Raw genomic sequence first — 13070 nt, forward strand, 5'->3', positions numbered from 1 at the left:
GATCAACACTGCCAAGGTACAATGCATACAGGTCAGCTAAGTTTTTAAGCTAGTTATTAAATACCTTACCCAGCACATCAAAATGGTGTCCGCTAAAGAGTTCCCTTTTGTAACAGAGCTTAGATTTTTTTCCATGCTTATTTTAAAGAAGTTGGGCAGTACTATCACAAGGCTGATTCATGGTCACATTGTGAGGGTATGATGACAAAACAGCTTTTTATTACTAATCAATTTTACCACTTAATCTACCTTTTGCAAACGATGGACTAGACTTCCCAGTTCCTTAAATGTTTCGTGTCTCTCATGGAGTACAAAGAAGGTGAACAGCAGACCCAGCCAAGCTGGAATAAATACTGGCATAAAACTGCTCTATAATACAAGTTCTCACAGTTGCAGCGCAAAGGTGTTGACGGACCAAGTTCCCTCTGTCCTTCCCTGAACACACTATTCCAAGAGGAGAGTGTGAGCCCTGGCCCAGGCTGGATGTGTTTAGTGGTGGTGCAGAAAGCCCTGAGGCAGGCTTAGACAGCTGTACCTTCATAGGTTTTATAAGCAAGTGTCTGTGAATGCATGTGTGAACAGGGAAAGGGCAAGATGAATGTAGATATTTGGGCTTTGCCCAGGGAGATGGATTCACAAACAGGTTAAGTCACAGCACTGATACACAAATACAGGTATTAGTGAAGTTACAGCAAAAACAGGTCTGCAAGCTTTAATACAATTAAAAAAAAAAAAAAAAAAAGAAAATTGCCCTAATAATTTATGATAAATATTTACAAGCAGCTTCCTTAGCTTCAGGATGCATTCTGACCTAACTCTACTGATGTCATTGAACATATCAGTATCTGGGATCTGCAGTCATACAGGCTAAGCGTTGCAAGAGGCACCTTAGATGCCATCCCCAAGGACAGCCTTCTTGATGTTCTTGTTTCTAAACATCAGTTCTGAAGATACCACTTCTCCTGATGTATTAGCAAAGGTGGGTTCTTCCTTGCAGTAATGAGTCAGGGAGCTGTCTTGAAGAATGCCAAATCTGTAACTTTCTGCAAGGCCAAGAGCTGCATATTGGATCACAGCCAGAGAGCTGAAGATCATGTTTTAGAGGAGGAACATGATGTATTCCAGTCTTATATCACTTCAGATGGCATTGCATAAATGTCATGGCAAAAATCCACCAAGCTTTGGCCTGTAGCACAGTATCCCCACTACATTCACTACCTTAAATGTATTTCTTGAGCATAGTAATAAAAAAGTTCCAGAATCTGGGCTCACATCCCAAATCTCCCTCTATCATTTCAGTTGAACAAACATGCTAACAGGACTTGAGACTTCACATAATGCTCCACAGCATTTGCAACTACAGCAATGAAGAAAAAGAGAGAGACTGCAGTCTGTGCTCACAAGGTTGGGTTTTTTATTTTTTTTAACTTGTAAGGTTGGTGCACAAAATGCATTACCTGTTGCAATGCCATGGGACACAAAAAAGGCCAAGTGAATTTCTATTACCATAAGCTAGGTATCCTTTCCATTATCCAACTGTAGTGACCTCTTTCAGTCCACTTTTGTTTTCTATACATTTCCAGAAAACAAAGTGCATCAGGGCTGTAAGTATTTAAACTCTTCTACGATGAGTAAAATTTTCAAAACTACCTGTATGACATTCAATGAAAGCTAGTTATGATTCTGAAAGATATTATTTATCCATGCACAAATTATGCATTCGTCAAAGATAACTAAGCTCAGTACATGGATGAACAGGTGATATTTTATAACCTGTAAAAAATAGAAAGTGAAAGTGAATTATTTAATGGCTTCCCCTCCAGCTTAAGCTTTCTAGATCTGATGGTTTTTTTTCATATGTGACGTAGGAAATGGAATCAAAAAAGGAAAACACAGTGGGTGGCAGGGGGAAGCTGGAATTTTTGGGATAAAGTCCATTTTTTCCTCATGCTCCCATAAGATTATAATAATCTTTCACATGAATAACTACTAGGTTATATTTTAGCCACATTTCTGACTGTTGAGACATCTGAAGAAAAGTTCTAAGCAGTTTAGAGCAAGAGCACTCCAATCTGATATGGCAACTCTTCCACTACCCCTTCAGGAAATTCACAGTGAATTCCATGTAGAAAATGTAATATTCCTTGGACTAACAGCAGGTTTCCTGTGTTATCAGACTTTCAAGTTCCCTCTAGCTCCTTCTCCCATGCCAGTTCCCTCCTCACTGATGGAGGAGGCCACAGATGGACCACACAGCTTCCTGCAGGGAGTTTAGGAAGACTTTGCTTCATCAGGAGGCAACTGAAAAGACTCACTGGCTTTAACAGCTAGAACAGGATAGTTCAGTTGGAAGGGACCCACAATGATCATCTAGTCCAACTGCCTGACCACTGCTGACCAAAAGTTAAAACATGTTATTAAGGGCATTGTCCGACCGCCTCTTAAACACTGACAGGCACGGGGCATCAACCACCTCTCTGGGAAGCCTGTTCCAGTGTCAGCTATTTGCTGAGACCATGATATTTGATAGTAACTACAGTTATCCACAATAAAGAGTGATTACAAGAACTTACAGCCCTGCGTTCTTTACTTATTACTTCACCTGACTAGACTATATATGATAGAAACCTCCTGTTTTATCTTAATCCCTCATATATATTTTGAACATTTCTGAAGCTGTGCTGAGCAGCTGGGACTGAACCCAAAGGTAAAACCAGTACTTCTTGGTAGTTTTGTAACCTGTACTATTTGTAAATAAAAAAATCTGCCATGAGGAGCCCAGGAAATCTGCATTTGGTTTCAGATGCTGTGTTTTATTCAGATCTAAACAGCTTCCTCTAACTAGAAAACGTCCCCAAAGTAGCCTTATTATTTGAGTTGCCAGTTGAAGCATCAAGATGATAATATTTTTCAGTACAGTTCCTCCAGTACTATATATTTATTTTCACAAAGGAAATAACTGGTTTAGGCTATCTGCTTTCTTGGGAGAATGCCCCAAAGCATCATCCCATACACAGACTAAGTTTTTGCTTCAGCTCTGGAAGATCTATTGGTAATTTCTGATTCTAAAAAGTATGTTTTTGCACCTATATGAATACATAGCATTTATTTTTCTACCGGTGACATGGTCTTCAGCGTTCTGCTGAGGTGAAAGACTACTGAAGAAGATGCTTTCCTTTTAAAAACCCATTAAAATTGTTACCCTTTTAACAAAGCTTAAAACTAATGATAAAAGCTATTTAATACTATATGAAAACAAAGGAAAATGCTAAATAGCTAACACAAAGTTAGGCACACTGTATTGTGCAAGGAATTGGGGACAGAAGCCAGGTCTGTTACTAATAACGACGTATATGTAAGCCTTATCTTTAACCGAACAAAATCAAAGTCTTCTCTATTATCATTTCTGATAATATACACATAGAAATGTATTTCTAAGATCTGCTGGCATTCATGCCATATTTTTTCTCCCATCCCAACTACTATTTTAGTATTTGAGAAAAACCTGTTGCCTAACATTTAATTATTGAGGACAGCTGATGCAAGATTTAAAACACAATAGAATATCCTTCAAACATTTATGAAATTCTTTCTTACAACAATAGCTTAGAGTTTAACCTTAGTATAAATTCAGTGTGTTGCCAAAAGCATTTTACTTGCCTTCTCATTAGTGATGTATCAAATGACTTCTCTCCAATTACTGTATAAAAACATTCATTTAAGTCAGCATGAAGGTTTTCATTAATTTCAGTAGCAATGTTAGAGTAACATTAATATCAAGTGTAATAACGCACTTGTAGTAGCAGTATTTCAAGACGCATAACATGGATTTTTGATCTTACCCAAGAAAAGAAAAAAGCATCTGTTGCTTTCAGAGAAAGGCATTTTACTTCTGTCATTTTTTGTGTTTCCCCCCAGTAACACGGAGTCACAATGCCACACTACCTGTCATGGCCTGCTGGTCATCCACCATTAACTTTAAACTTTTTCCTCGCCGAACCACACGCACTGTGTGCCACTCATTATCATTGAGGTTATAGCCAGCAAAAAGGGTTTCTGGACCTTTGCCTGTAGGATATGCCAAACAGTCATTATGCAATCTTTAAATCAGTTTACATGTGAACCTCACAGAGAAAGAGAGAGAGAGACAGAGAGACTGGCTGGGCAAATGTTAAGAGTCATATCAAGCAAGAAAATTACAGAGTATAAGCAAATCTCAAAATATAGACTAATACGTTAAAACACTTCTACTGTATATTTAACTATATAAATGTATTGTATATGCACATTTAATGAACCAGGTTGTCATAAATAGGCACAGTCAACATGGATTTAGTTATACATTTTCCAGTCATGGAAGAAATGGGATTACTGCAGCAAGAACTTCAACATGTGTTTACAAGACAGGATTTTTGTTCCTTCATTAAAAATAGTTTTGGGGAAAGGTACAAATGGTAAATATATGTGCACGTGTGTTATATTTTTCTTAATCTATGCCAGCTTCTTAGCCTATGTTTATTTATTAGGACTTCTCAGAAGATAATCTATTACCTTATCATCCAGATGACTTGTTAATGTTCAGATCCAGTACCTTCTGGTGTTAGTGGACCTCCAAATCATACCTTCCTTTTTCATTTAATGGATACCTTTTTTGTAGCTGTTATTTTTGTAAGCAGTAAAACAAACACTTTCGAAGCAAATGTAATTCTATGTATAGCACAATACACTTGCAATAACTGAAGTATTCACAAATCTAGGAAACAGGATATCTTTAATACCTAGGAAAAAATCTCTTAGAAGAAAATGATTATGGAAATTTCCCTTGCGCTGTTGACCAAGAAGAGAAAGAAAGAGAAAAATCCTGGCTATGAAGTATCATTGATATGAATAGGGGATTGACCAAGTGCTGAACCGATCCATCAAAGCTTCTGTGCTCAAACCTGAGTTATTGGACCTATGTGGTGACTGTCAAAAAGGTAAAGCTAATCTGCAATTAACAAATTACATTCTTGCAAGATAGAGACCTCCCTGCCCTGTTTTTCAGTTCCTGTGGCATAATAAAGGCTGCTGATAACTAAGAGAGATGTATAATAAAGTAACATTTGACATGAAAACATTAGGGTTGCACCGAGTCAGACCATTACCTCCACTACGTCTTTTCAGGTGACTACATTGCACGTGTCAGCCTTCTTTCAAAAAGGGATAGGGCACTGGCTCTGAAACTCTCCCACATTTCTTTTGGAATTCTTTTCCACCCAGTGCAGGCTAACTGTGATGGAAGAGGTCTATTAATAAATGGCTACTATATGACATTGCCTAAAATCAAAGCCTCTCTGACTTCAGGACTGCACAGAGGGAAAAAGCCATTAATAGCTTGATGTAGCTGTTCAGCATATTGGACGGTTTTAATCTCAGACTTTTTCCATTTTCTATCAGCATTTTTTTAATTGCTGCTGATTGATTGCCCTGCTTTTATATGCAATCTTTTTTATTTTGAGTATGTCAAGGGATCTCTAGGAATAAAAATACCAGCTACAGCAAAGGCAGCGAGATTCTGATAACATCATGTTGGTTTCTCTATGCCTCTGTATTGACACTAGGTTAGGAAAGGTGTGCAAACCCAGCAGAAAGAGATGTATATGTACTCACTGATATCAACTACCAGAATTGTTCCATTCCTTATGCGTTTACTTTCATTGACAAGAGAAAGACCAGTTTTGCATAAAGCTTAAGTGAATAATGTTCTCTTTGGATACGTTGATATAGATGCAGTGAATAATGCTATTTAAGCAATTTCTATTTTTCTATATTTTATTGGGGGCTTCAATGGAAGGAATTTGTAACTAGATTTGGGAGACAAGGGATGGATTTACAAAAAATGCTTAAATGACATGAGTAAAAATCTTAGTGAGAGTCATTAGGCCTGCCTAGAAATATGTCACTTACTATTATTTCAAGCATGTTAGCCCTTCTTCATTTTAGTCCAACTCCTTTTTTTTCTTTAAATTTTTTAAGTAGTTGAACTACTTAGTCTCCCTTTTCTTACAACAGATCTCTAAAAGACCTAAAAGCATATGCAATTTTAATTTGCTCTCACATTAACAACCCTCTGTAGTGTCCCATTCATGTTGAGGTGCCTCAGTGTATATAAATATCAAATCCAACCTGGTTGCTCACATTCATACAGGCAAATATGTTTATTATCTTTTAATGGTTAGTGACTTGTAAAGTCCTCCTGTTGTAAAATTAAATGTATATTTTCCTGTGTATAAGTCTATTTCCTTTGCAAGAGTAGGCCAAGTAAAAAAGTCAGGTCAGAACTACCTGTGAGCTGCCTTTCTTCACAGTGCACGCAATCCAAAACTGGATTAAGGGGAACTATGGTGAAAGGACCATGAAAGGGATGAACCTGGGTATAACACACTATGGGAGCAATGCATTGAAAGCAGTCCTGGCCTTGTAGAAACTAGCTACCTTGAACAGAAAAGAGGCTTTTCTTTCCTGAAGCCGATCTCTAACAGAGAAGAGGGGTTTTTGGTTTGTCAGAGAGAGTACAAGGAACTACAAAAAGCAAGACCCAGTGTGTCCAGGTATTGTGTAGGTACCCCATCACATCAAGTTGCCTCTCTGCAAACTAGCATAATTTTCCATGGCAGTTGGGGAGGTGGATGGGGAAGGATGGATGCCCACCATTCCTGTAGAGAATGTAGCACTTGGGCTGCTTCCTGGCCAAGAACATGCTTTTGTATATAAAAGTAGCAAATGTGCTTGAGCAGTGTATTTAAGACAAAATTTTCTAAATGCTTAAACACAAAAACATGTAGTCCTTGATACCACACAAGAGTACAAGGACTGCAGAAGGAAACTCTTAATACATCTTGTTAAATGGCATTGGCTAACCTCAAACATAGTTTATATTAGCACTTTCCTCACTGACTTTCAAATATATTGACCTGAAATTAATTTAAACATTATATTATTGAGATCATAACAGTTCAAAGGCAACAAGAAAACCTTCTATAGGTACGTTGGGGATAAAAAGAAGATGAGGGGAAAATGTGGGCCCTCTCTGGAAGGAAACGGGAGACCTGGTTACCTGGGATATGGAGAAGGCTGAAGTACTCAATGACTTTTTTGCCTCGGTCTTCACCAGCAAGTGCTTGAGCCACACCACCCAAGCTGCAGAAGGCAAAGACAGGGACTGGGAGAATGAAGAGCCGCACACTGTAGGAGATTATCATGTTCAAGACCATCTAAGGAACCTGAAGGTGCACAAGTCCATGGGACCTGATGAGATCCATTTGCGGGTCCTGAAGGAACTGGCGGATGAAGTTGCTAAGCCACTATCCATCGTATTTGAGAAGTCGTGGCAGTCCAGTGAAGTTCCCATTGACTGGAAAAGGGGAAACATAACCTCCATTTTTAAAAAGGGAAAAAAGGAAGACCCGGGGAACTACAGGCCAGTCAGTCTCACCTCTGTGCCTGGGAGGATCATGGAACAGATCCTCCTGGAAGCTATGCTAAGGCACATGGAGGACAGGGAGGTGATTTGAGACAGCCAGCATGGCTTCACCAAGGGCAAGTCCTGCCTGACTAACCTGGTGGCCTTCTATGATGGAGTGACTACATCAGCAGACACTGGAAGAGCTACGGATGTTGTCTAGCTGGACCTCTGTAAGGCCTTTGACATGGTCCCCCTCAACATCCTTCTCTCTCAACTGGAGAGGTATGGATTGGATGGGTGGACTGTCCGGTGGGTGAGGAATTGGTTGGATGGTCGCATCCAGAGGGTAGTGGTCAACGGCTCAATGTCCAGATGGAGATTAGTGACGAGTGGTGTCCCACAGAGGTCCATATTGGGACCGGTACTGTTTAAAATCTTCATCAATGACATAGACAGTGGGATCGAGTGCACCCTCAGCAAGTTTGCAGACGACACCAAGCTGAGTGGTGCGGTTGACATGCCAGAGGGACGGGATGCCATACAGAGGGACCTGGACAAGCTGGAGAAGTGGGCCCATGTGAATCTCATGAGGTTCAACAAGGCCAAGTGCAGGGTCCTGCACCTGGGTCGGGGCAACCCCCAGTATCAGTACAGGCTGGGGGATGAAGGGATTGAGAGCAGCCCTGCTGAGAAGGACTTGGGGGCACTGGTGGATGAAAAGCTGGACGTGAGCTGGCAATGTGCGCTCGCAGCCCAGAAGGCCAATTGTATCCTGGGCTGCATCAAAAGAAGTGTGGCCAGCAGGTTGAGGGAGGTGATTCTCCCTCTCTACTCCACTCTCGTGAGACCACACCTGGAGTACTGCATTCAGCTCTGGGGCCATCAGCACAGGAAAGACATGGACCTGTTGGAGCAGGTCCAGAGGAGGGCCACAAAAATGATCAGAGGGCTGGAGCACCTCTCCTATGAAGACAGGGTGAGAGAGTTGAGGTTATTCAGTCTGGAGAAGAGAAGGCTCCAGGGAGACCTTATAGCAGCCTTCCAGTTCCTGAAGGGGGCCTACAAGAAAGCTGGAGAGGGACTTTTTACAAGGGCATGTAGTGATAGGACAAGGGGGAATGGCTTTAAACTGAAAGAGGGTAGAATCAGACTAGATATAAAGAAGAAATTTTTGACGCTGAGGGTGGTGAAGCACTGGCACAGGTTGCCCAGAGAGGTGGTGGATGTCCCATCCCTGGAAACATTCAAGGTCAGGTTGGACAGGGCTCTGGTCAACCTGATCTAGTTGAAGATGTCCCTGCCCACAGCAGGGGGGTTGGACTAGATGACCTTTAAAGGTCCCTTCCAACCCAAACTATTCTATAATTCTATTCTATGATTCTCCTGTCCTGGTTTATAGCGCTTTAGTTTATAGTGAATCTACTATAAATCTAAATCTACTAAATCATTGGCTCTCCAGTCTTATTCTGACTTTACACTGATCTGATTCCACTTCATTTAAATCACACCAGGAAAAAGTGCTGTTGTATTTAAATAAGAATCGGCATATTGTCACTTTTGGGGAGTTGGGGTTTTTTTACCCTCTTTTCTTTAAAAACATTAAATATCTCCCATGAGAAGAAAAACAAGCGCTCTAATTAAAAAAAAAAGGGTGTGTGTATTTTTTTCTGTTTTCTATGGACTTATACTACCCTTCCAACCTTATGTCCCTCCACTCCTGTTTCCCATGCTGTCCTTCCCCTGGAACTCATTTGTCTCTTTCTAGACAGGACACAGTTAATTTGCTTCATGTACCCAGCACTCGCTCACTTTCTGAGCTATTGATTCTCTCAGACACTAAATACCTTAATCATAAACCTTTCCTTTCAGAGAAAGGCTGTAACCTGCAAAAATACACTAAGTACCTCCTGTTGCTTAAGTATGAAATTTATTATCAACATCTATATTCAGCTCTTTTCCTATTTTAAAGGCTTAAATAACTACTAGATTTTATGCATCCCTACTGTGAACGGATAGTACCAAATAAAAAAGTATAGGCACTTTTATGGCTCCCACAATTTGCCCATAGTCCATCATGCCAGCAAAATCTGCACATCCATTTAAAAGCAGATAATTGCTTGTACAACTGTCTTTTTTCATGGGAAAATACAGACTGTGCAGCCAGCCAATAGAGGTACAAATCTTGATGATGCAATTTGTTATGAACTAGGACATATAAATGTAAAGCCCCAAGCATCCTAAGTTATACCTTTACTTAAGCACCCAAAGTTGAGCTTATTTTGTTTTCAGCACCTCAGCTAGAACTTAACTGCCTTTGGTCCTTTTTAAGGTTAAAGGAAAAAAGTATGAACCTCCAAAAGAAAAATCTCATTTTCAGTGTGCTGAATATTCTAAATGTTCTCTGGACATTCCTATTCTCTTTACTATCTTGTGATGAGCCTGTTCAGCCTAATTCAAGTGCTGAAAATTTGCTGAATATAAATGAGCCTGTTCATTGATGGTAACACACATACTTACTGTTTCTCTTACAGATATCTATCCTGTTGTACTTAAATTGGGACATCTTTTAACCAACTATTTGAACAGAACATTATAAAAACAAACTGGTTACTTTGAAACGCGATATTAGCTTTTGGCATTGTACCAAAACACATTCAAAACTAGTTGTCTGAACCAAACACAGGAATTATTAATGGCTTTTACAGTGCCATCCACCACCACCAAGGCACATACCAAAATGCCACCTAGACTTGCTTGGAGCATTCAATTCTGTGATCAAAAGTAGATATAAAAAATGAAGTATCGAAAGAAAGACAAAGTAAATAGAGACTAGCAAGGGAGACTGGACGGTTCAGCGAATGCTATACTAACCTATAGAACCCAAGTTAGTTACAGGCAAACCACTACTATCTATTCATTGGTCGGTATAAGAAATGTCAGTGGTTTCAGCCTAGTTTGCTAACGGATAACTATGCATACTACAGCAATCAATATCAGGTAGCATTTCCCATTTGAAATTTGAGAGAATAAGTAGCAAAAGGACAAAACCCTGTGATCACTCCAGTTAATAGAGAATATTTCTTTGAGGTCAGGGATGCCAGGATTTCAGATGGAGTCTTACAGCTAAGGTAATATATACATAGCAAGCTGAATTGTAAAATAAAGACAGCTAAGTGGCTCTGAGAGACACCTAAGAGTGTTACTGTAAATACCTGATGCAGAATCAGACAACTCTGTACCATCTTATTTATCCTGCTTTCCAGAGTAAATCTAGCATGCCTGTAATCTAGGCTTCTGTTCCAGCAAGCAGCCAGTCTCACAGCCACTGTGCAAACCTTGTGAGGCATCTATATAATACACCAGTCTGCAGCACAAAGTGTTCAGAAAAGATTTCTCCAGAACTAGATGCAAAAACACAAAACAAATAGCGGAAGACATCTTAACCTGTATTATCCTTTCTATGGTGGTTGGCTGCAGAAACAATTCTGGTCTTCCAAATCACTCCTTTGCAAACTTGAATTTAAAAAGTCAATTATTACAGTGAATCAATTGTATTTTAAATGACTGCATCTGCATCATCCTGAAATTCCCTGACTATGCACGTTTCTTCCTAATAGAAAAACTTAGTTGCCTTTTAAAGATCAATGATGTGTATCAGTTTATCATTTAAAGCTAATTGATAAATTAACTTGAGAAAGTCTTATTGCAGGTCAAAGAAATTTCGTCAACTGTATTTTCGTCCTAACAGACTCATACAGAAAATTCCACAAGAATAGCACATTCACTGAATCGTATCAAGCAAAACACATCAATCTGCACTGCTTGAATACAATGTTCCAGCCCACAACAGCTTTACTATAGGCAAAATTGTTTTTGGCAATTTGGATAAAGTATTGGCAGTTTAGGGTATTTTTATTACTTTTTAAAACAAAACCTGACATTTCAGGAATTAAAACGAAGGAGATCAGAGTTGCTAATATCATTCGCTAGCCTTTATTTCAGCTGTAGAATAGATTTGCTCATATTATTCTGAGTAACAGAAATAGAATATTAAATCTATTTCTGTACATGCACTCATATAGAAATGCAGAAAGCTAACCAAGGTACTTTTGAAAATTCTACTGGCTTCCTCTACACGACCAAACTACAAACAGACTGCATTTAATATTGATCTAGTTCACTAGTAAGGAAAACCAGCACACATAATGCACTGGGGAAGAAAAATCCGTAGAAGGATATAAAAACCAACCAATCCAGGAATCAAGCACCATATCCAGGCCTGAAGACACAAAGTTTTCTGTAGTCATTTGCCTGTTTCTTTTCTCTCTTTTCTGTGAACTTGTTTCCCCTGCCCATGGTCTGAGCTGCTCAGTATTTCCCCTCTCTCAGCTTTGTCTACCTTTTGCCTTAAGCAAGCTATTTATGTTGGGATGTGATAGCTCACATACTCATCCATTAATTTCTTTAAAGCTGTGAGACATAAGTATCTAAATAGAGCCAGTGGATCAAGGCGGGAGGGCAGAACATAGACAGATCTATTGGACTAAATTAAATCTAAGGATTCTCGGTGTCCGCCAAGAAAGGTGCCAATGATAAACCACTGTCTTGTGAAAACCTATTCTCTACAAACAGAACGAGGACCACTACTGAATTTCACCGAGATGGAGAAAGAAAGAAACATCAGAAAATAGTAAACTTTTGAGTTATAAGTCTTGGCCTCTATTTCCTGCCACATCAAAGTATACATAGAACACATACACGTGCTCTCAAAATCAGAAGTGTGCTTTGCTGGTTAATAATTGGGTCTATATGAAGTTGAACCATATTTCCTGAAAAAATGGTTTTGAAATTGCAATTACAACTATACGTGAACTCAGCGTACATGAGAGGATAAAACTGATTTTGTTACTGCATTACAAAATGTCTAATCCAGCTCAGAGACATTTCTCAACACATTACTTACAACATTTATTGTTAGGAATCAGCTACATTTTAATTTAGTTTTGTAAGTCATATCTAAGCAAGTGAAACACAAACAACCCTAAGGACATGTAATTTTCCATCTTCTTGGAAATAATGAAAGAAAAGTATCCTTTAAAAGCTAAAACCAGAAGTCAGCTAGATCCCTGTATTTTTAATAAGAGTGCAGTTTCTCTTTTGTACCATTCTCTAAGGATCATGACTATCAAAAGATGTGCTAAAGGTACTAAAGGTTTTATGAATCCACCCCAAGGCCCTGAATTAAAGCACAGCAAAGTCAATGAGCTTGAAAAATATGGTTGTTGCTTTTTCAGCTCACTGCTGAACATTTTCAGGCAAATTTTCAGAAATTATGTTGAACTTGACAATTGACTTTGCTGTAGGTAAGGGGAGCATGAACTTTCAATACATGGCAACTCTATGCTAATTTAAAGGAAGCTTCAGTGCAAGATTATTTACTTTGTATTTACTGCAGGTAGAAAAAGGTGCACTTGCAAAGATCATGCAGCATTACAAGCACACTGTAAGGTCATATTCTGCCTTGAATCATGCTAAATTTTTTAACCTGTGCCCAAATCCTAGGACTCTGAATTGGGATTCAGCAGATTCACTTCCACAAAATACTTGTGTGACTTTCAGTAAATCT

The 13070-nt window shown here is 39.2% G+C and overlaps 1 protein-coding gene across 31 annotated transcripts in view; it reads right to left on the reverse strand.

Annotated features, from left to right (window-relative positions):
• Nucleotides 1–13070, reverse strand: part of NRXN1 (neurexin 1) — a 743929-nt gene that overhangs the window by 380530 nt on the left and 350329 nt on the right. For all 31 annotated transcript variants that reach the window (XM_076334784.1, XM_076334782.1, XM_076334774.1 and 28 more), the window contains one exon: nt 3946–4068. In XM_076334784.1, the coding sequence (XP_076190899.1) occupies nt 3946–4068 (123 nt within the window). The remainder of the gene's footprint in view (nt 1–3945; nt 4069–13070) is intronic.

Source organism: Aptenodytes patagonicus, chromosome 3 (genome assembly GCF_965638725.1).
Source record: "Aptenodytes patagonicus chromosome 3, bAptPat1.pri.cur, whole genome shotgun sequence".
Lineage (NCBI taxonomy): Eukaryota > Metazoa > Chordata > Aves > Sphenisciformes > Spheniscidae > Aptenodytes > Aptenodytes patagonicus.